The sequence below is a fragment of the Brachycentrus maculatus genome, unplaced genomic scaffold (genome assembly GCF_059751285.1).
Source record: "Brachycentrus maculatus isolate JH-2025_06_01 unplaced genomic scaffold, ASM5975128v1 h1tg000234l, whole genome shotgun sequence".
Taxonomy (NCBI): Eukaryota; Metazoa; Arthropoda; class Insecta; order Trichoptera; family Brachycentridae; genus Brachycentrus; species Brachycentrus maculatus.
In genome coordinates, this window is record NW_028280985.1 from 1,015,852 (window position 1) to 1,041,974 (window position 26,123).

Below are 26,123 nucleotides of genomic sequence, written 5' to 3' on the forward strand. Positions count from 1 at the left end.
GTTACAGGCGGACCTCATCCTTCGCACATTTGACTTTTGCACAATTCGCTTTTTCGCACATAAAAAAAACTTTTTTGTTTGTGTGTGTCAGGACAGAAGAGTGTGGCGTTCCATCCTCTCTACCTACCCCTGCGGGGAAACGGCGTGATGGTAGTAGTAGGAACTTGAAAAAAAAAATGGAACAATGTGATCCCAATGCAGAACACATATCGCTCACTCCTTTCAAGAACGTCGTAAATCAAAAATCGTCAATTTTCAGTTGAGCATGTTTTCGGAATGCCCAGAAAATGTACTATATCCCAGCAAAAGAGGCATATTTTTAACTTCATATTTACCCGCTACAGGGCAGGAAGTGTTGTTTTTGCATTTTGTAAAAAAGGTATTGTTTAATTATTTTTTTAAATATACTAAATATTTTTCAAATGGAAAAAAACCTTCAGGTTTTACCTAAAAAGATCTGTTGCACAGTAAAAAGTTCACTAAATGGCTTGATATTTATTTTTAATACATTGTGTTATATTTTTAAACTTTAAAAACGTTCTCCTGATAAAAATAAGTTTTTTTCTTTGTGACGTTCTTGAAAGGAGTGAGCAATATCTCAAGTGCGTAGGGCAATCCATAATAGTACTTCATGTTACAGAACTCTCTATAAAGAAAAGAAAAAAAATAGTAAAATATAACTAACTTTTGAGATGTTTATTACGAAAATATAGTTTATATTCAATATATACATAGTAAATTTTTTAAATACAAATTGTAAAGTACTATTTTTGGTGTTTTTTTATTATATTATTTTACATCCTTTCTACTTTCATACATTTAACTTTCGCACTCATTTTTAGGCACCAATCATGTGCGAATGTTGAGGTCTGCCTGTGCAGCAAAGTTTGTACATGCCTACGTACATATGTTCATACCTCTATGTATAAAAAAAACATTGTGATCTTTTTTTTTGTAATGTCTATATGTAATTTTAATGTGTATACGTAATCATTCATGGACTTTTTTTGACCCGGGATCGGTTAAGCTAAGTTTTTCTGTGTTTATATATAAAATAGCACGTTATAAATACCAATACTGAGAAATTACTTTTTACATGCCAAATGTAAAATTGTACCAATTTCAGTATTTTTTTTGGTGAGTTATTTTTACCTTGGGAGTTATTTTTATCTCGGGAGTTATTTTCGGCTGTGTGCAAATGATTTCTATTTGTTTTTCATATTTTATTTGATCAGAGCCGCAAGTCCAGGTTATTTATTTCATTCATTGATTTATATTTCTGAGGTAGTTGGGACCGTGCATAAACTCTTGAATAACATCTGGTATTTTTAATAGTCCTTAAAATTTTTAGCAGTATTTTTCTCTCCTCGGAACGTTTCACATTTTGTCTGACTGTATTATTATTACAAGTAAATTAAAATAAAATCCTTTTATAAATGCACATAAATGTCTTGACCATACTGTGAGAATTGATCATCTAAAAAAAAGTGAATTGAGTCTCCATTTCTTCAAAATCTCCGTAAGTTATGCACCGATTTTGAAACTAACACAATATTGTATTTGAACTCATATGTGTTTCATACATAGAAATAGTCACAGGTTTTTTTATCTGTTGCGGGTAAAAACATGTTTTTTAAATAAGTTTTTTATTGCAATGGCAGTGCCATCTATTGAATATAACAGCCAAACGTGTAATACTTAACATTGGTCTTTGCGGACAGCGTGCTTCTTGACTGCTGCACAAATATTGTACACCCACACACATTGTGAAATCAAATGTACTAGAAATGTGAATATTTTTTTTTCGTTTCCATCTAGCCAGATTGAGCCACAGCAACACGTGGTCAGGTACATTTAGTATTTTATAAATTCAGAATCATGATTTTAATTTCAGGAAAAAAGTTTTGATTTTATTTTATTGTGCAAAAAAAAATCCTTTATGAAATTTAGTTTTTTCCCCCTTGGGAATCGAACCCGAGTCCTACAGTACGGTAGTCAAACCCACTGACCACAACACTATGGAGGCATTTAACAAATATTAAAATCATTCAATATTTGAATAAACGGAATCAATTAACAAATTACAATAAAATTGAACAATTGCACAACGGAGTCCTGGTTCCAACTCTAATGTATGGAAGTGAAACATGGAGTTGGCAAAAGAAGGATGAAAGTAGACTGAATGCAGTCGAAATGCCATCTCTCAGAAGAATGTGTAACAAAACGATGTATGATAGATGTGCGAATAGTGAAATAAGGAAGGAATGCAAAGCTGAGATAAGCATTATCGATAAAATTAAGAAAGGTGTGTTGAGATGGTTTGGACATGTAGAACGAATGAGTGAGGAAAGAACGGTAAAACAAATTTATGAGGCGAATGTTAGCGGGAAAAGAAGCAGAGGAAGACCGAGAAAAACATGGCACGATCAGGTATGCCAAATACTTGAAAGTGGTCAGGTTAGGAGTCGTAACAATCGGCGGGTATGTATGAGGAGATGCATGAACGTGGAAGAGGCAAAGAATGTTTGCAAGGACAGAGTGGTGTGGCGCTCTATTCTCTCTGCCTACCCCTGCGGGGAAGCGGCGTGATGGTTAGTTAGTTAGTTAGTTTTGAACAATTGCACTGGACTCTGATTTTACATATTCTTTTTAAACACGGTGCTACATCCCTTGCGTGTACTTGTAACGCTGAACTTTCCGCCAGACATTTCGAATATTATAGGAACCAACTAACCGTAATGAGTGAGATACATATGTATCTGTGTTTGGGCACACGGTTACATTAAATATTCCGAGCATTTTATAAATTTTACAAACACTCGAGTATTACTTGTCAATTCTGTCTCTCCATTGTGCGGTGATTGTATTCATATGCAAATCTATGTCTTTACCCAATATAGGATAAGATTTTGTGGAAAAATATTTCTAAATATGCTTTTATTAGTTTTTTACACATCGATCTGAAATCTTCTTCTTCTTCCTGGTTACATCTCAGCTTATTGTCTTTGTAGACTGGTCAGCTCTCCTCGTCCTCAGGTTGTAGGTCCTTTTGTCCTGGACAACGTCACCTAGGCCATGCCTTCGAATCATGTTATCTTTCTGCAGCACCCATGAATTTTTCCGGTCTTCCTCTAGATAAATTTTGAAGAAGATCCATTTCTGTTGCCTGGTTAACTACATGTTCGGGTTCTCTGCGTCCTATATGCCCCCATACCATCTCAATTGTTTTTCCTCTACCTTCCTATTAATGTCTGTAACGCCCAGGCTTCCACGAATGCGTGAACTCTTTATTTTGTCTCTAAGGGACACTCTCGCAGACCATCTAAGCCAGTGGTTCTTAACCCGTGGAACCCCACGTGTTCAGTAACTCAGTCTCCCGGGTTCGGCTGATTCACACTGATTTGTGGGGAATATTCATTATTTTGTTTTTGGTTTTATGTGAAAATCATTTTATAATGGTTTTGTTCTTTGTTTTTAATGGTTTTGTTCATTCCGTGCACCTATGTATAAATATATACCTATGTTTGAAAACGTCCGCCTCCGTAGTGTAATGGTCAGCACGCTCGGTTACCGTTCTGGAGGTCCCGGGTTCGATTCCCAAGGGGGGTAAAATAAATCTTAGTGATTTTTTCACTGTAATATTTATTCAATATTACCCTGGACTGGTACTAGAAGCGGGGGGCTGATCACCCTTCCTTCATGTGTAAACGATCAAGATAACACTGTGTTTATATGATGCAGTGCCCTATGCACCATTGGGGTGCGGATAAGGGTTTTATTATTTTATATATTATATGTTTGAAATTGAAAAAAAAATATATGAAGAAATATAAGAACTATATGAAAGAAATATAAGAACTATATGAACTATAAGAAATATATGAAATTAGTGGTGTTCAGTACCTCCAACATGGTTAAGAACCACTGATTTAAGCATTTATTTGCATTTCATCTTAAATATATGTTAAAAATTCATTTAGATGTTTTCATGGATATTCGAAAACTGAAAATGTTATTCCGATATTTTCATGGATATTCGAAAACTGAAAATGTTATTTCGATATTTTCATGGATATTCGAAAACTGAAAATGTTATTCCGATATTTTCATGGATATTCGAAAACTGAAAATGTTATTTCGCTGTGTTCACTCATCAGCACTTCCTGCCTACTTTTATATGGGTTTCGAGATTTACCATACCAGATCAGGGATTTTGCGATGCGATTGGATATATCTGCATCAAGTACTAATGACACATTGCATAATAATCCATAAAATAACGATCAGCATTTAATTTTTTTGATTTTTAAATATAAGTTGATACTAGCGTGTCTTACGTGTTTGCCTCCTTAGTGTAGTGCTTAGTCTTTTCGGCTATCATGCTGGAAGTCCCGGGTGTGATTCCTAAGCTACGAAATAAATATTTAAGTCTTTCACTTTAATGTTTATTTAATATCATCCTGAAGTTGGTAATTGAAGCTCACAATTGATCATTCTTTCCTTATATCATCACCATTTGAACATCTATCATACAATGTTTTGCCGCACATTCGTCTGGGTGAACCAATTTGCCGGTATTCAGTCTACTTTCACCCATTTTTTAACAATAGTAAGACATTTAAAAAAATATATTAGGTTAAGTTTTTTATTTTACATTTTTCATTGCTTCTGTTTTGTTTCTTGAACTACTCTAAGGATAAAAATAAAATAACCTGATATTTTTAAAACACTCTCCTTACCATGCATTGTTTACTTTGTGTAATACCACTTTTTAAGACACTTATTTGTGACTACCGGTTTCGGAAAATCATTCCATCATCAGGTCATTAAAATAAAAATAAAATTATTAAAATTAAAATAAAATTATTACAATTTGACATTTGTATAAAAATATAAAAAAAAAACTTTATTGCCATACCACAAAGTTATCAATGCTTTTAGTATACAAAATATGATATTTTTAGTTCTATATTTGTGAAAAAAAAATCCGAGCATAAGTACCTAAACAAAGTTTTGTTCTATATAAATAAAAGGTTAATCAATTTAGTGTATGTTGCCAAGATGATGCTTCTAGTCTTTTTAGTATCAATATAGAAAAAAAATCAGACCAATTGCATTGGAAATGGTAAAGTTACCCATATGACATATTCAATGTCTGTTTATTGGACCCAGCCGTGGATAATTTATGGAATTATGCTAAACGTTATCAGCTTGCAAAAGTAAAACTCTACGCCCGAAAGTGTGTTTGAATACAATTATTTCATATTAATATCTATTTTTATCATCAAAGCTTATCCTTTGGCAGTTTATTTTTTAATTTCATTTGAATTTTATGGTGTTGTATAAAGATATCGTTCTGTTAATTTTTGTAGCATTTTATATATCTTTATTTTATTTTTATTATCCTTGGTGATTTTTATCAAGGCAAGGTGATACTTTTTTTTTCACCCGTTTTACAAATGAGATATCGCTCACTCCTTTCGACAATGTCAAATATCAATAAACTTGATTTTTCAGGAGATCGTTTTTAAAGTTTAAGAATATAATGAAATGTTTTAAAAATAAATATCAAGCCACTCATTGAACTTTTCACTGTGCAACAGATCTTTTTAGGTAAAACCTGAAGGTTTTTTTCTCCATTTGAATTTTTTTTATATATTTAAAAAAATAATTAAACATTACCTTTTCTTCAAAATGCAAAAACAACACTTTCTGCCTTGTAGCGGGTAAATATTAAGTTAAAAATATGCCGCTTTTGCTGGGATATAGTACATTTTCTGGGCATTTTGAAAACATGCACAACAAAAAAATTGACAATTTTTGATATATGACGTTGTTGAAAGGAGTGAGCAATATCTCTGAAGTAAGTTCTACTTAATAAAGCTTATTAACACCCTTACGAACGTATAGAGCCGAATCAATCAACCAAATTCGCAACTAATTCTCTTCAGTTCATTGCTCACACACAGTTTAACCTTTTGCCTCCTTATGTGTTTTTCTTATTTGTACATATGAATAACGGTCTGTACATGTGCCATGAAAATAAAAAATTGTCCCAAAATGAGTGTGTAAAACTCGAGGGAATATTAAAGGTATATACTCTTTGATATTTTTCTAATAAAATAATATTTTAATTCATGTTTTACTTGGTAAATACCACTATTACTTAAAATCTATTGTAAAACGTGTTTCGATTATTCCGCATCATTTTCTAACAGTGTGTGAAAATGATGCGGAATGCATCGAAACGCGTATCACAATAGATTTAAAAATATAGTGGCAACTATCAAGTAAAACTTAAATTAAAAATGGATAGATATTACCACAAAGTGACTGCCGAATCAATTTATAATAATAACAAAACTGTTCTCCTTTATCAATTTTCATGATTACATATGAATCGTTTTATTTTTAAGTTTTTACATATATCTTTTTATTTTACTGAAAAACGTAATTACAAAAATCCATTTTTGAAATTGTCCCCGACAGAGATTGGAACAGCCTCATTTTTACAACACAATTTGACTTGAATATATTTAACAACCTTACTTTTTAATCTTACCCACTCGGAGTAAGACGGAAATTTGTTTTCTGTTACACAAATGTGATATTGCGTGTTCAAATATCTGCCTCTTTATCAATAATCATCTTTACTAAATTTATTTGGAAATCTTACGCGCTGTTAAGTTTGCATATTTATTTTGCGCAAAAGTACCTATTAATGTTATTTGAATTGCCGTGTATTAGCAAACACGCTTACAAAGAATCTATAAATGTATTAAATCTTGATTGACACAAATGACAAGTTTTAAACATTATTGCTTTCATTAACTCTTTAATTTGGTAAATTACGTAGGGTTGACGTTCGTCTTGACGCATAGGGACATGTGACCGTTATTGACAGTGGTATCCCGGCATTCTAGAAATTGTGATATTTGAATTAATTGAGATGTTGAGTTGGGATGAAAGTAAACTGAATGCAGTCGAAATGCGATCTCTCAGAAGAATGTGCGACAAAACGATGTATGATAGATGTGCGAATAGTGAAATAAGAAAGGAATGCAAAGCTGAGATAAGCATTATTGATAAAATTAAGGAAGGTGTTTTGAGATGGTTTGGACATGTAGAACGAATGAGTGAGGAAAGAACGGTAAAACAAATTTATGAGGCAAATGTAAGTGGAAAAAAGAGCAGAGGAAGACCGAGAAAAACATGGCACGATCAGCTATGCCAAATACTTGAAAGTGGTCAGGTTAGGAGTCGTAACAATCGGCGGGTATGTATGAGGAGATGCATGAAGGTGGAAGAGGCGAGAATGTTTGCAAAGACAGAGTGGTGTGGCGTTCTATTCTCTCTGCCTACCCCTGCGGGAAAGCGGCGTGATGGTTAGTTAGTTAGTTAGCTAGAGATGTTGAGATTTTCTTGTAAAAAAGAGAGAGGGAGAGAGTTAATTTGCTATGATCTAAATTCTAACCGTTAAAAAAAATCCATTTACTTCTTTTTACGCAATAATTTTACCCACATTACATGTTCGGAGCCCCCATCATTCCATACTATCCCGTGTGATTTGAATTTAATGGTTTTTCTCGTTTGACAACATATAAATTTTTATGCAAATGCGACTAGCTACTGATAAAATTCTCACGTATCGTTCACTGAATATTAATGCCTAAAATATATATTTTTTTAAATTTTTGACACTAAATTACCGCATCAACATCTCAAATTTACTTGTTATTAGAATTAAAGATTTTGTGCCGCATTTAACAGTTCGAACGCTGTCTAGAGATTGGATCGGTACCTAGTAAAGACCAAATGCCGCCTGTATTGCTCCTATTCTTTTACGACTGTGAGACATGGCACCTCACAATGGCCCAGAGCAGCCGTATACTTAGCTATGAGAATAGATGCCTGTGGAAAATTTACGGTGTGCGATTGTTAGACTTTGTGAGGCATGAGGAAATATGGCACCCTGACATTTCACGATCACATAGAGGCGGTCAGTGGTAATGCATTGAAAATGCTAGGATTTGTTCTGCGTATTGCCAGGGTTTTCGAAAATACCCGCGTGCTGAGAACTCTTTATAACTCCTGGGTGCGAAGTAGACTCGAGAGTGACTCAATGATTTGGGGGCCACACGAGCTTAAGTACTCTCTATGGTAGAGAAAGTTCAAATGAAGTGTCTGAGGTATCTCTACATGAGAGAGTACGGCTATTATCCTTGTCTCTACCCGACCGAGTTTGAACGAGTTTTCACAAATCTGGGTTTCCTCCTGTTAGTAGTTATTTTTTTTCCATCTTTCTGCTTAATAAAATCTTTCTCAAGCTAACATAGATGGCTCTTGTGAACTCATATATATACAGCGTCAGGAGATTAATGATATATATAGGAGTTTGAAAAATTTGAGTAGTGTGGTTGTCAATCATGGGTAGAATGGCAAATGTTGCATGTGTGTACAGTGATCAACTACCCAGCCTAATATATTTACATGTCAGGTCCGTTCTGGAGGTCCCAGGGGGGGTCAAATAAATATAAGTGATTTTTTCAGTCTAATATTTATTCAATATTACCCTGGACTGGTACCTGAAGTGGAGGGCTGATCACCTTTCCTTCGTGTGTTAATGATCAAGATAACACTGTGTTTATATAATGCAGTGCCCTACGCACCATTGGGGTGCGGATAAGGGTTTGAAATTGTCACCTTTCCTTCGTGTGTTAATGATCAAGATAACACTGTGTTTATATAATGCAGTGCCCTATGCACCATTGGGGTGCGGATAAGGGCTTGAAATTGAATTGAAATTGAAATCCTTGTAAATATTCAGACTTCCATCTTTTTCTTTATCCATGTATGTCAAAAAAAATTAACAATAAAGGATTTAATTTTTATTGTTGTTGCGACCGTTTCCTGTATTGAAATCGCGGAATCTAGTTTTGAATGCCGTTTGTAAGTTTACCAAGTGATTATAAGGCCATAATAATTGTAATATATTCTTACTTATAACTCACTGTAACGCATTTAGTCATAATGTTCCGAGAAGTACTACACATATCTATAAATAAACGTCTAATATTTTGTGCAAATATTTAATAATGTAATCAATCCACGTAGCTATTATTACTACAATTGTATCCAGATGATTCTTTTCGCATAATCTAAGTCGGTGTCGCGCTTTTAAAGCAAGAGAGATAAATGAGAATGTGTTCGCATTAAAAAATGCACTATTACACCAAGATGGAGATAGTTTTTTCATATTTGACACTTCAAGTAAAAATTGGACAGATTTTCAGTCGTATTTTAATAGGTGCACTTGATGTGTTAAATTTAGTTGATGATTGCTTCAGGTTCTTAAGGTATTTTCGATTCACTACCTGAGTAAACCTACCTAAGTAACTGCACTGCTAACTTAGAATCAATGAAATGTAAAAACTCATGCCTCTAGTGAAATTATAGTAACTTTAAACTTAAAGAGTAAATCCACTCACGAGTAGGCATAGGCTATGAAACTTAAAAAGTAGAAGCCTGAGTAGGGTCATGATAAGCGGTGTTGCATAATCCGTAGCTAGATTTCAGAGTCGCTTGGACGTTAGGTAATTCAAAAATAAAAAATTAAAAAGGTATTTTTGATATAATACCGACTTCACAATAATTTTTTTAATGAAATACCGGATTGTTGGCTCAACTTACTGCGGTTACTTTATCGTTATTATTATATTTTTTAAATTGACTTTTATTCTTAGTATTGCCGCCTCCGTAGTGTAATGGTCAGCACGCTCGGCTACCCTTCTGGAGGTCCCAGGTTCGATTCCCAAGGGGGGTAAAATAAATATAAGTGATTTTTTCACTGTCATATTTATTCAATATTACCCTGGACTGGTACCTGAAGCGGAGGGCTGATCACCTTTCCTTCATGTGTAAACGATCAAGATAACACTGCGTTTATACGATGCAGTACCCTATGCACCATTGGGGTGCGGATAAGGGTTTTATTATTATTATTATTATTATTCTTAGTATTAAGTTATGCCGTTTTAAATGTTCAAATTACTGCATATTGCATAGCACCCTTGAAGTGATTTCTCTAGAAAATGGTGCTATGTAAATTGTATAATAAATAAATACTCAAATCCAGTATTAAGTTTTATGATTTTAGATTGCATGAATTTATGGGAATCACATTTTTATTCACAACCAGCTTTACCCGTTTACACATTGCTGTGTCGCTCAGTCTGGTTAAATAAAAAAGAAAGAAAATAGAAGGCACACATTTCTAAAATGTTTTTATTTCACAATGCTTATAAAGCAATGAAAATATAAAAATTCTATGAAATAACAATGCAATATAAACATTGAAAATGCTGACCGCCATGAGCAATGTTTATTATTGCGTTTGTTGCTATGTTAAACAGATGGCGCTGCCATTGCGGTAATTTTAAAAAAAAAAAAAGGATTTTTTTTTACCTGTCACAGGTAACAAGGACATTAAAAGGAGATCCAAGGACATTATTTGCAACAAGTGTTTGGATACCTTACTTTCAAAAGATTTTTAATCAATGAATATAATTCTTATCGAGTGTGAAGTCAAGTATTATTGACTGTAACCGTAATTTAATAAAGGTCTAAAATTATAATTCAGGTGTGCTAAAATTTAAAACAGATTTGGCTATCAAGAATTTTTTTAATCGTAATGTGCAAAATTTGGCTCTTTGGCCAATAAGTTTGTCGTCCACTTGTTTACAATATTGTGAATATAAAAAAAATATACTCGGTTACTGTTTAGTTTGCCGGAACTCACTCTTCAGATACAACAGGTATAAATTGTACTGAATACTTTATAAATTGACGGATCAATGACAGAACGAAAGTGTATAATGAAACCGAGATAAGTTTTTTTTGTTACATTAAAAATGAATCCGTTCATCACTTTTAAAAATAGACTGAATTATGTGTTCAAATATTGGTGTGTTATTGTTTGGCGTTTCGTTTTGATGAAACTCGTTTGAATTATTAATTCAAGCCCATTTCTATATCGACCGGAATACTTGTAGTTGGGAATTGCTTGCTGTCGTGGAATTCTCACATGGTCAGGGTCAAGCTTGTACTGGATGCATTTTTGATTCATCGACATTATGAGGGAAACCAAACGAATCATAAAACTGTAACTAACTAACTAACTAACCATTACGCCGCTTCCCCGCAGGGGTAGGCAGAGAGAATCGAACGCCACACCACTCTGTCCTTGCAAACATTCTTTGCCTCTTCTACATTCATGCATCTCCTCATACATACCCGACGATTATTACCACTCCTGACCCGGCCGCTTTTAAGTATTTGACATACCTGATTGTGCCGAGTTTTCCTCGGTCGTCCTCTGCTTCTTTTTCCAACTACATTCGCCTCATAAATTTGTTTAACCGTTCTTTCTTCACTCATACGCTCCACATGTCCAAACCATCTCAACACACCTTTCTTAATTTTATCGATAATGCTTATCTCAGCCTTACATTCTTTCCTTATTTCAGCATTCGAACATCTATCAAACATCGTTTTGCCACACATTCGTCTGAGGGATCGCATTTCGACTGCATTCAGTCTGCTTTCATCCTTCTTTTGCCAACTCCATGCTTCGCTTCCATACATAATGTAATGATATAAAACTGTAATGATATTTCTATTTTGTTGATATCCGTTCAATTTATGTAAACATGTTTATCAATATTCGCAGATCTATGTGGAATCTGGGCATTTACAGAGCTTACGATTAGTCATTGGCAGAAGTTACGACTAGTTAAAACATACAACATTTTGAGTATGTCCAAATACTTGTTCACAAATCTGGATTATCTCCAATTATAGGAGTTATTTTTTATATATATATTTTTTGACATCTCATCAAAGATGAAGAAGGACCTCACATACTAATAAAAGAGTTTCTGCTTAATAAAAAGCTTCGTTTCATCTAACCAATAGATGTCTCTAGTGAAGTTCTAGTGATTCAAGAACAATGTTTCAAAATTGGTTCATATATATAGAACTTCCGAGAATTTGAGTAGTGTGGTTGTCAATGATGGGTAGAATTGGTGAATGTTACGCGTGTGTAAAGTGATCACTTTAACCAGCCTATGACGGTCGTCAGCCCCGTAAATGCCCAGACTTCCATATTCTTCTTCATCTTTGATGAGATGTCAAAAAATAATAGTTAACACATTGTTTGCGAGAAACGCTTAAAATCGTCTTTTACATACCGTTGGTAGAGAGCGGGAGACGCTTATAAGCGTTCTACTTGCTTACTTCTGGTAGAGCGCGAGAGACGCCGAAACACATTGTACAGATGGGAAATGGATTTATGGTTACTTGTGATCAATATACTGAGGATCGGGCGGTAGACTGTCTGAGTATAATTAGGGTCGGGATTGATAAAAAAACTGCCCGACAACACACTTTTGACGGGAAAGATATTTATATCCGTTCAGACGATTGATACTTTAAAAAAAAGTATTTTTTACCTTCTGCGCCGGCCTCATTTTAAAGACAGAGAAGATGGAATTATCCAATGTTTTTTATATAAATATTATATATCAATTTCTTTGTTAAGGTCTTAGCTATATGTACACAATTGTCAAGTCCCGTCGCCAGCAGTGGCGTGCATTCCATATACGCTGAAAAGCAGTACCTATCCTAACTTAACCACGTGACATATCGCTCTCTCCTTTCAACAACGTCATATATAAAAAATTGATAATTTTCAGTTGTGCATGTTTTCGGAATGCCCAAAAAATGTACTATATCCCAGCAAAAGCGGCATATTTTCAACTTAATAATTACCCGCTACAGGGTAGAAAGTGTTGGATTTCGCATTTTGAAGAAAAGTTATTGTTTAATTGTTTTTTAAATAAACTAAATATTTTTCAAATGGAGAAAAACTCTTCAGATTTACCTAAAAAGCTCTGTTGCAGTCAAAAGTTCAAGAAGTTGCTTGATATTTATTTTGAGAATATTTTATTATATTTTTAAACTTTAAAAACAATTCCTGAAAAATCAAGTTTTTTGATTTATGACGTTGAAAGGAGTGAGCGATATAAACACGCAACCAGTACCTATCCTACCTTACTAAGTAATACCTAGCTTACCTTACTACCTACTTCTACTGCCTATCCTAGTAAGTAGTACCTCGCTTACCTTACTACCTACCTCCACTACGTACCCTAGTAAGTAGTACGTTGCTTACCTTACTGACTACCTCTACTGCCTACCCTAATTAATTCTCTGTGCACGCCAGTGGTTGCTAGCGTTTCGCAGGCGTAAAAAACACCCGTCCGAAATATGTTGTCCATGCTTTTAACACATTGTCGTCGAGACACGGCATTTGCCATTTTTCGCAGACTGTCGATCAACTGCGGGACATGGCAAATGCCGTTTTTGTGTACTGCTGGTTTTTGGCGGGAAACGGCAGTATACAGGTTTGTTATCAGCGTGAAATTAAACGCCTTGAAGGGTAATTTGGTACCTGGGTGCTAGGCGATAGTCTGTCTACGTTATTTGAGATGTCTTATTTGAGTATTTGTCCGGATTGGCTAGTGTGCCGCTTGTAAAGACATCGCCAGAAATCTAGAATTTTTATGCGATCTCAATCTCCAGTTTGGTTTGAGTCATTTCACGTATTGGACTATTTTTCATACCGCTCCCTCTGTTTTGTTTACTGTTTGGTATTTTATTATTTGAATATGTTAGCATCGTATAGGGAATGATACCTCGGAGGGGAAGACTATTTTTTAGAGTTTACAATGCTTCTAAAATTGTGAAATACGGAATACTTAATTGAAAATTATGATTATAATTTATTTTCGATGATCAAATGTCATATATGATTTCTTGAAAATTTCAATTGAAAATGTTATTTGGTTTGGAAATGTCAATTTTAAGAAAGCGATATATTTTTGCGCTAATCACGAAAAACATCCGCTATAGGCTAGAGTCTATTGTCCGAAGCACCCGACTACAATGTGTTAATATACAAAATAATCCATATTTTTCTTCACCTATGTTGAAATGTCGAAAGCTATTATCTGCCACCGTTTTGCCTTGTACGGGTGGTGTAATGACGGGTGCTTTGTGTTGCAGGTGGGCAGCGTGGTCCACAATGGGATGCTTCGGGTCCCCGGGGGGGAAGGGGGGAGGGGACACCTCGGAGGGGGACGACCTCAAGTCGCAGAAGAGGCGGAGCGACGCCATCACCAGGCAGCTGCAGAAGGACAAACAGGTAACGGAGACAGCCACGACGGCCTCTGTGCCCATGCCTGATATTGCCATTTTGTCACAATTATATTATTTATGGAATAATTATTGAATTGATCATTAGCGAAAACACTCGCTACTTGAGTGTTACTTTTTTGACCCTCTCCTGAATTAAGACCACATGTCGCTCACTCCTTTCTACAACGTCATATATCAAAAATCGTCAATTTTCAATTGTGCATGTTTTCGGAATGCTCAGAAAATGTACTACATCCCAGCAAAAAAGGCATATTTTTAACTTAATATTTACCCGTTACAGGGCAGAAAGTGTTGTTTTTGCATTCTGAAGAAAAGGTATTGTTTAATTATTTTTTTAAATGTACTAAATATTTTTCAAGTGGAGAAAAAACATTCAGGTATTTCTTAAAAATATCTATTGTACAGTAAAAAGTTCAATAAATAGCTTGATATGTATTTTTAATACATTTTATTACATTTTTAAACTTAAAAACGATCTCCTGAAAAATCAAGTTTTTTGATATATGACGCTGTTGAAAGGAGTGAGCGATGTAAGGTCTAAAAATAGCTATGTTAAGGCTCAGTAATTTTCTTTAAACCCAGGGAACATTTAACGTAATTGAATTTCTTTCTTGAAACACCATTGTAAAAATAAGTTTTTTTTTTCAAGATAAAAGATAAGAGTAGAAAAATTCTAAAAATATTTTTTTAATATATATTCAACTTAAAAATATTTTAATTAAATTAAATTCCGACTGAATGATAGTCTAGCTACTTGGACAGAGTGTTATGGCGAGGGATGGAAAGTTTTCTTTCTTAGGTAGAACGAAGTGACATACTATGATCTGAGATGTATATAAAATTTTCAGCAAGATGTTTTGGTGCATTGGGGTTGTGAAGAATATATATCATAAAGCAGCGTGAGAGATTGAAGACTTATGCGCTGGTTGAAGTGAAGCCATTTTAGTTCCGTGCAAGATGGTGAAACATGATCTCATTTTGTTGAACGAACTGCGGGCTGCTTCGATCCTGGTCAAAATAACACTGCTTCGATATGACGCAGCGTCCTATTCATCATTGGGCACAGAGAGACAGACTAGAAATATAAATGCATATACATTGAAACCTCTATCTATCGCTTTTCAAGGGACCTATCGAAATAAACTATGAATGCGGGAAAACGATAAATGCGGGAAAACAATTAGTATGACATACCAGTAACTCGAGTTTACTTTTTTGTAAATTAGCACAAAAATAGTTGATTTTAGAAAAAAAAAAAAAAAAAAACGGAAATGGGTATCATGCAGATTGACAATAAAACCAATTGATAAGTATTCAAAATGGTTTATTTAAGAAAAATAAAGACAATTGATTACTATTTTAAATTTTTATAGTCAAAAATATCAAATTTGGAGCGTAATTCAAACGATGAATGCGATAAAATGATGATAGAGAAACGATCAATGCGATCTATTTTTGTATGAAATGAATCCGGGGTAGAAGAAATAAACGGACACATCCGGGAAAACGATTATTCGAGGAACGATAGATAGAGGTTTCGCTGTAGTTATAAGGCCCGCAAATTAATACGGTGTTTTTCTTATTCTAGTTGTATCGTGCCACTCACCGTCTGCTGCTCCTGGGAGCCGGAGAGTCTGGCAAGTCCACTATCGTGAAGCAGATGAGGATCCTCCACGTCAACGGCTTCTCGGAAAAGGAGAGGCGAGAAAAGATTGAAGACATCAAGAAGAATATCAGGGATGCAATTCTTGTGAGTACCAATAACTGTACTGGTACGGGCATCCCGGCAAAGAAATAGTTTAAACTGATTATAAAGTATCATTTTGTCCGCCTCCGTAGTGTAATGGTCAGCACGCTCGGCCATCGTTCTGGAGGTCCCGGGTTCGATTCCCAGAGGGGGGTCTAATAAATATAAGTGATTTTTACACTTTAATGTTTATTCAATATTACCCTGGACTGGTACCTGAAGTGAAGGGCTGATCACCTTTCCTTCATGTGTGAACGATCAAGATAACACTGCATTTATATGACGCAGTGCCCTATGCACCATTGGGGTGCGGATAAGGGTTTATTATTATAAAGTATCATCAGTGTCAGCCTCCGTAGTGTAATGGTCAGCACGCTCGGCTATCGTTCTGGAGGTCCCGGGTTCGATTCCCAGAGGGGGGTCTAATAAATATAAGTGATTTTTACACTTTATTTATTCAATATTACCCTGGACTGGTACCTGAAGTGGAGGGCTGATCACCTTTCCTTCATGGGTAAGCGATCTAGATAACACTGCGTTTATATAATGCAGTGCCCTATGCACCATCGGGGTGCGGATAAGGGTTCGTATAAAGTATCATTTAAAAAAAAAACATGTAAAAACAAAAAAAAAAGAATGTAAAAAAACAGACAAAATGTATCAAATTTGCAGCTTAATTCGAACGATAAATGCGGTAAATGGTGATAGAGAAACGATTGATACGGTTTAGTTTAGTATGAAATTAATTCGGGATAGAAGAAATAAACGACACATCCGGGAAAACGATTATTCAAGGAACGATAGATAGAGGTTTCACTGTATAATTTGATGTGTTGTCTGTCAGACGATAACGGGCGCGATGAGCACGCTGGCGCCGCCCATCCCCCTGGAGAAGGCGGAGAACCGCGTGCGCGTGGACTACATCCAGGACGTGGCGTCGGGGCCCGACTTCGACTACCCGCCCGAGTTCTACGACCACACGGAAGCGCTGTGGAAGGACCGGGGGGTGCGCGCCACCTTCGACCGCTCCAACGAGTACCAGCTGATCGATTGCGCCAAGTAGTGAGTACAGTCTCCAACCTTTGACCCTTTTAGGGCTGAGATTTTTTTATTATTATTTTTTTAATAGTTAAATGTTAAACCAAACACTGATTTTTTAAAGTCTACTAAGTTGTATTTCATTGTTTAAAAAAAATAAAAATAAATTTTACGATAATGTTTTTGCCTAGTTATGTTGTAGTATTTTGTTTGACAATTGTTTCGCCTAGTTATGGAATTTTAAAACATTCGTTTGAAATTGCCATAACTAGGCGAAACAATTGTCACAAAATTGATTTTGTGTTTTTTTAACAATAAAATACAACTTAGTAGACTTAAAAAAATCAGTGTTTGATTTAACATTTAATACATAAATTAAAATGGAGTTCTACAAATTCAATGCCAAATCTGTAAATATACTGAGATTTTTTTCTTATTCTTCTCTGTCTTGTCTTCGTGCTACAAATTTATTCAATGACAATGTTGTGACACATTTTTGCTAAATTTTGAATCGTCGGCAAAAACAAATGTCTTATAACAGTTTTCTAGTTAAAAGAGATTAATTATTTGTCATTAATTCACATTTTTATTAACGTATTTTTTTCAAATATAAATTATATTCCAAGTTTTTACACTCCTTAACAATCTATAAGCAATTTTATTTGAAAAAACCTAAAAAAAAATTTAAATGGAGTTCTTTCGTCCTGAAACGCATTATCGTATTTTACATACATTTGTATGGAAAAAAATGTTTCGTTTAACGAGTAAGATTAAGAACGAATTAAACTCGTTATAAGAGGTTTCACTGTAAACGTATTTCTATTTTCCACTAAAAATTAGTAATTTTTTTTTATTTGTGAATATTATTGACGAATCAGAACTTTAGAAACACGCACACTATGACACAACTATGGCAACCAGCGCCGTGAGTAGACGCTCTGCAAAACAGACATCGCGGGTTCGATACTTTGAGATATTTTTAATCTTTTGCAACAATAATTTTCTTTGTATTGTCAGCAAACTAATCATTACCTCTGTTCCGCTTGCAGCTTCCTAGACCAAGTTCACGTTATAAAGCAGCCAAATTACACCCCGACAGAGCAGGACATCCTGCGCTGCAGAGTGTTGACCTCGGGCATATTTGAGACACAATTTGTAGTTGACAAGGTCAACTTTCAGTAAGTCCATTATGCATTATTATTAATACCCTTCTTCCCTTGTAACCCTTATCCGCACCCAATGGTGCATAGGGCACTGCATCGTATAGAAGCAGTGTTATCTGGATCGTTGAATACGCAAAGAAAAGGTGATCAGCCTTCTGCTTCAGGTACAAGTTCAGGGTCATATTAAATAAATATTAGGCGGAAAAATCTCTAATATTTATTTTGACCCTCTTGGGAATCGAACTCGGGACCTCCAGCATAGAAATCAAACTTTGGAGTCTACTTAATTGCATTTTATTATTAAAAACACGTAAAAATAAAATTTGTGACAATTGTTTTGCCTTGTTATGGAATTTTAAAACTACTTCAGTAGAAAATTGCATAACAAGGCGAAACAATTGTTACAAATATAATTTTTATGTGTTTTTAATACTAAAATACAATTTAGTAGACTTAAAAAATCAGTATTTGATTTTTATAATTAATATATAAATTCAAATGGAGTTCTACAAATAAAACGCCATATGTATAAATAATGCGGTGCGTGCGTCGTTCGGCCATGACAAACTATAGACGGCCGTGCAATTGTGAACAGCATGACGTCACCACGCCTTTAAAAGTAGTGACAACGCAAGATTCTCTTTCGTCCCAAGCCACTGGAGTGACCTGACCTACCTTCAGTTGCCCATTTACCGCGTATAAAATTTGTAACTTTAACTAATTTGTGTGAATAGAAAACTAGAGTAAAATCTGTAATCTTAAGTTATTTGTAAACTTAATCTTTTGTGAAAATTAACGTGAATCATTCAAGTAAGCTTAAGTATTTATTCTTTTATCCATTTAATATAAAATGCAACTTCTGAGGAGATAGTGGAGACGTGGATGCCCATAATCAGTGCAAAACGCACACTTCCCCATATCAGATAAACACCCTTCCACATGTGGTAACCCCGACGTTTCCACAATAAGATTATCTAATTTCTACTAATGCATTTATGTAAAGTTATACAGTAAAGTTATACTGGAAGTCCTGAAGAGAAGAAGGTGGACATGGTTGGGACATGTCCTTAGAATGCCACCTGAGGGCATCAACCCCTCATGTCTCTTCTTCCAACCCCGAGGATTCCAGCGCCCCGGAAGGCCGCTGACGACCATTCACCGACTATACTCAGCGGAACTTCGAGACGCCGGACTGACCTGGGAGGAAGCCAAGGAGATGGCGCGTGACAGAGTGACTTGGAGACGACTCGTGTTGGCCATATGCTCCACCTAGGGAGCGAACATGGAATGAAGAAGAAGAATACAGTAAAATCGATCAGTTGAATAATTGTTTGGGTATTTTCAGCATGTTTGACGTGGGAGGGCAGAGAGATGAGAGGCGTAAATGGATTCAGTGCTTCAACGACGTGACGGCCATCATCTTCGTGACTGCGTGCTCCTCGTACAACATGGTACTCCGGGAGGATCCCACGCAGAACCGCCTCAGGGAGTCGCTGGAGCTATTCAAGAGTATCTGGAATAACAGGCGAGTTCTTTCATCCGCTATCTTGTATCACCGTAACCTCACTTCCTTCTCTTTGTCCCTACACTGTCTGGAACACCTCCTGAACTACTTTAATCGCAGGTTAGGCATCTACATTACAGGTGTTTTGCCCCTGAATAAAATCCAAGAAAAAAGACTCAGAAAGGAGGTAATTAGTATAAAATAAACACAATTAAAAACCTTATTTTATTTTTTTATTTATTCGGGAATTGTACAGCTTTACATTTAGTAAAAGTATATAATAAAAAATAGTTACATTAATAAAAGTAAAGCCAATTACACAATTCCACATTTATGTTATAATAACGATCAAAACCAACAAGAGATAAAAAATATAAAAAAATAGTGGGAGTGTGTGTGTGTGTGGAAGGGAGTAAAAGGGTAAGGGTATGCTATAAAAAATAGATTTTGCAGGAATATTGATTCAACATGGCAGATACCAAAATTAGAAATATCTTCTTTAAAAAAATCATTACATTTTCATGTATTAACTGATCCGAGACGATGGTTTGAAAGTAATTTGTATTTTTTATTGATTTTTGTTAGAAAAATAACAAATATATCTGATGATATTCACCATTCTGCTCATGATTGACAAGCACACTACTATATCTCATTTGGAACTCCTACATATCGCTCACTCCTTTCAAGAACGTCATAAATAAAAAATGGTCAATTTTCAGTTATGCATGTTTTCGGAATGCCCAAAAAATGTACTATATTCCAGCAAAAGAGGCATATTTTTAACTTAATATTTACCCGCTACAGGGCAGAATGTGTTGTTTTTGCATTTTGAAGAAAAGGTATTGTTAATTTTTTTTTTAATAAACTAATTATTTTTCAAATGGAGAAAAAACCTTCAGGTTTTACCTAAAAAGATCTGTTGCACAGTAAAAAGTTCAATAAGTGGCTTGATATTTATTTTTAATACATTGTATTATATTGTTAAACTTTAAAAACGTTCTCCTGTGAAATGAAGTTTTTTGATTTATGACGTTCTTGAAAGGAGTGAGCGATATATCATAAATCTCATGACGCTTGATGTGTCAGTTCACTGGAGCCATCTATGGTTGGTTTGAGAAAGCTTTTATTTAGCAGAGACCCTTTTTACTTAGATATATGCAAGATCCCAACCTGATTATTTTACATACGTTGTTTAATTTTTTCTTCTTCCAATTCCTCGCTCTTCCAGTTTTCTATGGAAAATCATTGGAGGGACTTTATTAAGAATTACTCTTATTAGAATTATAGGAAAACTAGAATTACAGGAATTTTTATCTAATTAATTATTAGAATTACAAGAACAAAGGCAGACCGAGGAAAACGTAGCACGATCAAGAATGCCAAAACTTGAAAGTGGTCAGGTTAGGAGTCAAAACAATCGGCGGGTATGTACGAGATGCATGAACGTGGTAGAGGCAAAGAATGTTTGCAAGGACAGAGTGGTGTGGCGTTCTATTCTCTCTGCTTACCCCTGCGGAGAAGCGGCGTGATGGTTAGTTAGTTAGAATTTTTGAGCTTTCACTGTAACGATGTAGAATATTTCAGATGGCTGCGCACGATATCTGTGATCCTGTTCCTGAACAAGCAGGACCTGCTGGCGGAGAAGATCCTGGCTGGCAAGTCCCGGCTGGAGGAGTACTTCGCCGAGTTCTCCCGCTACGCTACGCCGCCCGACGCCTGCCCCGACTCCCGCGAGCATCCGGACGTCGCCCGCGCCAAGTACTTCATACGGGACGAGTTCCTCGTGAGTGTCACCTTCCTCGCCCTGCCCGCATCGCCAAATATGATTACGAGAAGATTTGCTCGGTGCCATCTATAGATAATAACGCGCACTAGTCCGGGCTCATTGCAAACCAAAGTCTGCCATAGGCTTCTTGTATATGAAATATCAATAGATAACTGCACTCACACGGAGTACACTTTTTTATTTTTTTTATTATTTATGAAATTTTTTTTACAGTACTTTATACAATACTGTAATATAATTTTTTACAACATTAAATGTTTTTGATGAACGCCTCACTAAGTACAGCCTGTGATGAGACGTTCATATACATTATTTAAAAAAATATAAGATAATGTATATATATCTAAAACATTTTGAGTGTGTCCAAATACTTAGGTGGTCGTAAGCCCCGTAAATGCCCAGACTTCCATATTCTTCTTCATCTTTGATGAGATGTCAAAAAATAATATATATATCTAGATAATACAAGCAATACACAACACAAAATAAAGTAAATTAATATAAATATAATTATAAAAGGTTATTTTAACAAAATACACATTGCAACAATGATTTTTGCGGCACTGGTGTAGTCACTGGATTCATTCTCCTCATAAGGCCTCGATTTCGCTTCTCATGACTGACAAGGAGATGGCTTGATTCTGTAATGATGACTGACTTACGTGTACGCAATTCCAGCGCATCAGTACGGCGTCGGGCGACGGCAAGCACTACTGTTACCCCCACTTCACGTGTGCCGTGGACACGGAAAACATCAAACGGGTGTTCAATGACTGCCGCGACATCATCCAGAGGATGCACCTGCGCCAATACGAGCTGCTATAAACCGGAGTCGCACCCCAAAGGTATACACTGACCCCATTCTCCTCTCCAGTTTCAGACGATGCCTCGCGAAGATTACACGTCCCGGAAGTGCTACCACCACTTTACGTGCGCCGTGGACTCCGATAGGATGAGATCCGTCTTTGACGAGTGCAGGGGTGTCATACAAAGAAAATACATTTGCCAGATGGAGCTTCTTTAAATCTGAATTCGAGGTGGTTATAATTGTGGAATGTGATGTTTGTGCGTAATCTATGTTAACACGTTGGATGTCCCTGGTACAGAATATGGCTGTTAACAATGAGTCAAATGGCTTAAAAGTGTCATTCCCCAATTGCAAGTATACCTTTACAGCCGTAACACAATATTTTATGTCCGTGTGTTATGAATAAAATAAAAATAAAATAATAAAATTTAAATATGGTAAAATAATTAAAATTCATGTATGAATGTATAATTTTTTATTAAAAAGAGAAATATTTGTGTTTTTACTGTTTACAGAAAACTTCAATATCATACTATTTCTGTCTGCCTTGGCGGCTCATTATTGAAAATAGGTATCAAATTGTGGTAGAGTGGGTTCGAATCCAGAAACTCTGACTCGAGAGTCTGCTACACTAACCACGGGATGCAAGTGTATACTCAGCTTTAGTCCCTTTGACGACTCATGTTTATACTCTCTTGTCTCAAAGCGAGTATAAACGTGAGCCGCTCGCGAATGCTACACACAGAGAGAACAGTGTGTACCAGTTTCTAAAAAAATAAATTTCATATTCTCAATTTAGTTTTGGTCTTTTGAAAATTGCTATTTTGTCAGCATTTCATGTATGTTCGCATTATGTTAAACACAGTGAATGTGCTAAACTAATCGGTTACATAGACCTGCCGTATGAAAAGGTGCAGATTGACTCTGGAAATGTAGAGCCGTATGACTGGCCCTTGAGGAAATGGTTAATAGGTTTTTGTCACGATGTTGGTTTATTGGCTAATAAATTAGTAAGAAAAATCACAAGACTATCGGTAACATTCGGCAATAGATATCAATAGATTTCTAGCCGGGTCTATTCATTTGTGATGACAAATATGTCTAGCCACAAAAGTGGTCCATGGTAGGTTGGTTAAATCGCAATTATGAAAGGTATAATAGCGTGACGCTGCCACGCTATTATTCCTCAAACATTGTTTTGTCGGTTATCCAATACTTATTAATCAGTCTTGATAAAGAAGCGGTTAGCTTCGAATCCGGTAGACATTATAATTGAGTTAAAATAAAATATTTATAGTGATTTTAAAACAAAGTTACATTTTAATTTTACAGTACTTATTGTTTGCATTGTTTCCAGTTGTCTTCATCGTGTTTCATCATTCTCATCATCATATCGCGCGACGTCGGCCGGGGGAGATGAGAAGCCCGCACCGGAAGACGCCCGCATCATCACGACACAAGTATATTTGATATAAACATAATGAGTATGACACCAATGTACATCCTACGAAGATGTCTTACACCCGAGCAATATAATAAACATACTATGATAACTAATAAAGCCCGCCCCGTACGTTATTTATTAAGCCATTTAGTTCGGAGAAGCTGTTTTGCACACACACATACACACAATACTGACTTGGTCATTATTTATATGTATATTCGTATATGCGCGCGCGTATGTACGGATATATTATATTAACAATTATATTGTGAATTTATATAATGTAAATTGTAGCGTAAGAATTTTTAGAAGCTAAAAATGTTGCGTGAAACGCCACGCAAGTTGATGTTACCATATTTATCATTTGTTTTCTGATAAATACCCCTTTATTCATTAGTGGTCGATTATTATTACATTATCATTGTCAAACATTAACAATTTATGAGTTGTGTTATATTTTTGTCATTTTTAGTTTTTATTGTGGGTTAATTATTATTATTATTGTAACGACTAGTGTATATCTTTATATTTTTTAATTACCCTCCGTGAATAGTGTGTTTCATTTTGTCTCTCAATTTTAAGGTTAAAGACGCCATCTCACCACTCGCGTGGGTAGTGAAAAAATGTTATTGTCTCCATTTCTTTTGGTGTTACCATTTTTCGAACAAAGATATGCGTACTTGCCAAAATTTGCATGATAAATATTATTTAACCGTATCTTTGTGACAAATTTTTGTTGACGAGCAAAAAATAAGATAATTCCAATGGATTGTAATATTCGTTTAATTTTTGCTTCTCGACAAAATAAGTGGGGACAACAATGTGAAAAAAAATCAATCAACGCTATAGTTGCAGACTTACTAGAAACTGTTCTAAGGCTATAATAATGATACACCGGTAATACATTTTTGTAAATTAATTTTGCAATAGGTACTTGCGCAGTACCTACACTACAGATCCAGTATCTACCTGGAAAAAAAATTCTCTATTTAAAAGCTTCTTTTTCTATGGTTATGCCGCTTGACAGATTTATTTGCCTCCAATTTTATCTTTAAATAATTTTAACACTCAATCAGGGTAACTTTTTGTATTTGTTTTGTAATTTTATGAAAGTTATAACGAAAATATTAGGGCTTTGATAAATCATAAATAAATGGGTATTTAACACTAGCCGGTAAATCAGGGTAACATTGAACACAATTGTAAATTTTACTATAATGTAATAGTTTTAACAATTTACAACAAACGGATATCTTTTTATTAATAATTTTCATAAATTCCATTTATTTTTTGTCTGATTCTTACCAGCATCCAAATAGTGCATAGGGTATCAAATCCAATTGATATATTTTTCATTAGGCCGTGATTATATTGCAGGGTGATCAGTTCTGTGTTAATATATGAGTGAAGGAACTCAGGGTGAAGAGCACTGCGATATGGGGAAGGAAGTGGAGAAAAAAATAGTAGGTACTTACGATAGAAAAAATAGTAGGGACAAGGACCATAAAAATTGTTAAATGAAATATTTCAATTAAATTTCGTTCAATGTTACCTGACAGTTGAAAGTTACCCGACAGTTCAAAGTTACCCGGATTGATTGTACACATTTTGAATTATTATAACCTTAGTTCAGATGGACACAGTGCTTTCATAGCATCTGCTTTCTAACATGCGTATATTTAAATAGAACCAATTCAAGTATGATGAATACTGTGCATAATTACTTACTAAAATAGTTTTTTTTTAACTCTTGGTAAATGGAAAGGTGTGTAAATTTGAGAAAAAAATCTGCAATATTTATATACCAAAAAAAGTGATTTGAGCGGAAGCTGTTTTGAGTTGTTCCGGAAGCATTTTGCGGATATCCAATATTCTTTTGTTTTTTCTATGCTGTTGGAAATTTGAAATAAGAAAATGATCAAAAATAATAATCTATGCATTCTAAATGCTTTGGGTTTTTTCTTATATTGAGTTAGAATCAACTACTACTTAAAGAGTAACAGCATCATTTTACATGCGTAAAGTATGTATATGATGATAAATGTGTCGAAAATATCAATATTTTTTACACATTTGTCAAATGCTAAGTTGTCTGATCCGTATAAATTAATTTTTCAGACGTTTTAAATGCAATATTTAATGAACCTAGACTGTGTGTAAACAAGCCATCAGATTGCTACTTATAAAAAAAAAAAATAATTAAGAGAATTTGAAGAAAGTCAATTAGCGCATTCAGGTGACGGTGTGAAAAAATAAAACCTTTTTTATGGCAGCCATTTTGCATTTTTCAACATGCCAGTTTGAACATTTTTCATTTTGTTATTTATACTATTCATGACTAATATTATCAAAT

At 35.0% G+C, this 26,123-nt stretch overlaps 1 protein-coding gene across 2 annotated transcripts in view; it reads left to right on the top strand.

The window, feature by feature from the left end:
* Positions 1 to 25,695, top strand: part of LOC148306667 (guanine nucleotide-binding protein G(s) subunit alpha) — a 31,535-nt gene extending 5,840 nt beyond the window's left edge. For both annotated transcript variants that reach the window (XM_088264593.1, XM_088264594.1), the window contains exons 3-10: positions 14,125 to 14,263; positions 15,866 to 16,027; positions 16,869 to 17,086; positions 18,112 to 18,240; positions 19,571 to 19,750; positions 21,317 to 21,515; positions 22,197 to 22,363; positions 23,684 to 25,695. In XM_088264593.1, coding sequence (XP_088120719.1) covers positions 14,144 to 14,263; positions 15,866 to 16,027; positions 16,869 to 17,086; positions 18,112 to 18,240; positions 19,571 to 19,750; positions 21,317 to 21,515; positions 22,197 to 22,343 — 1,155 coding nt within the window. In that variant the 5' untranslated portion in view covers positions 14,125 to 14,143 and the 3' untranslated portion in view covers positions 22,344 to 22,363; positions 23,684 to 25,695. The remainder of the gene's footprint in view (positions 1 to 14,124; positions 14,264 to 15,865; positions 16,028 to 16,868; positions 17,087 to 18,111; positions 18,241 to 19,570; positions 19,751 to 21,316; positions 21,516 to 22,196; positions 22,364 to 23,683) is intronic.
* The last annotated feature ends 428 nt before the right edge of the window (positions 25,696 to 26,123 follow it).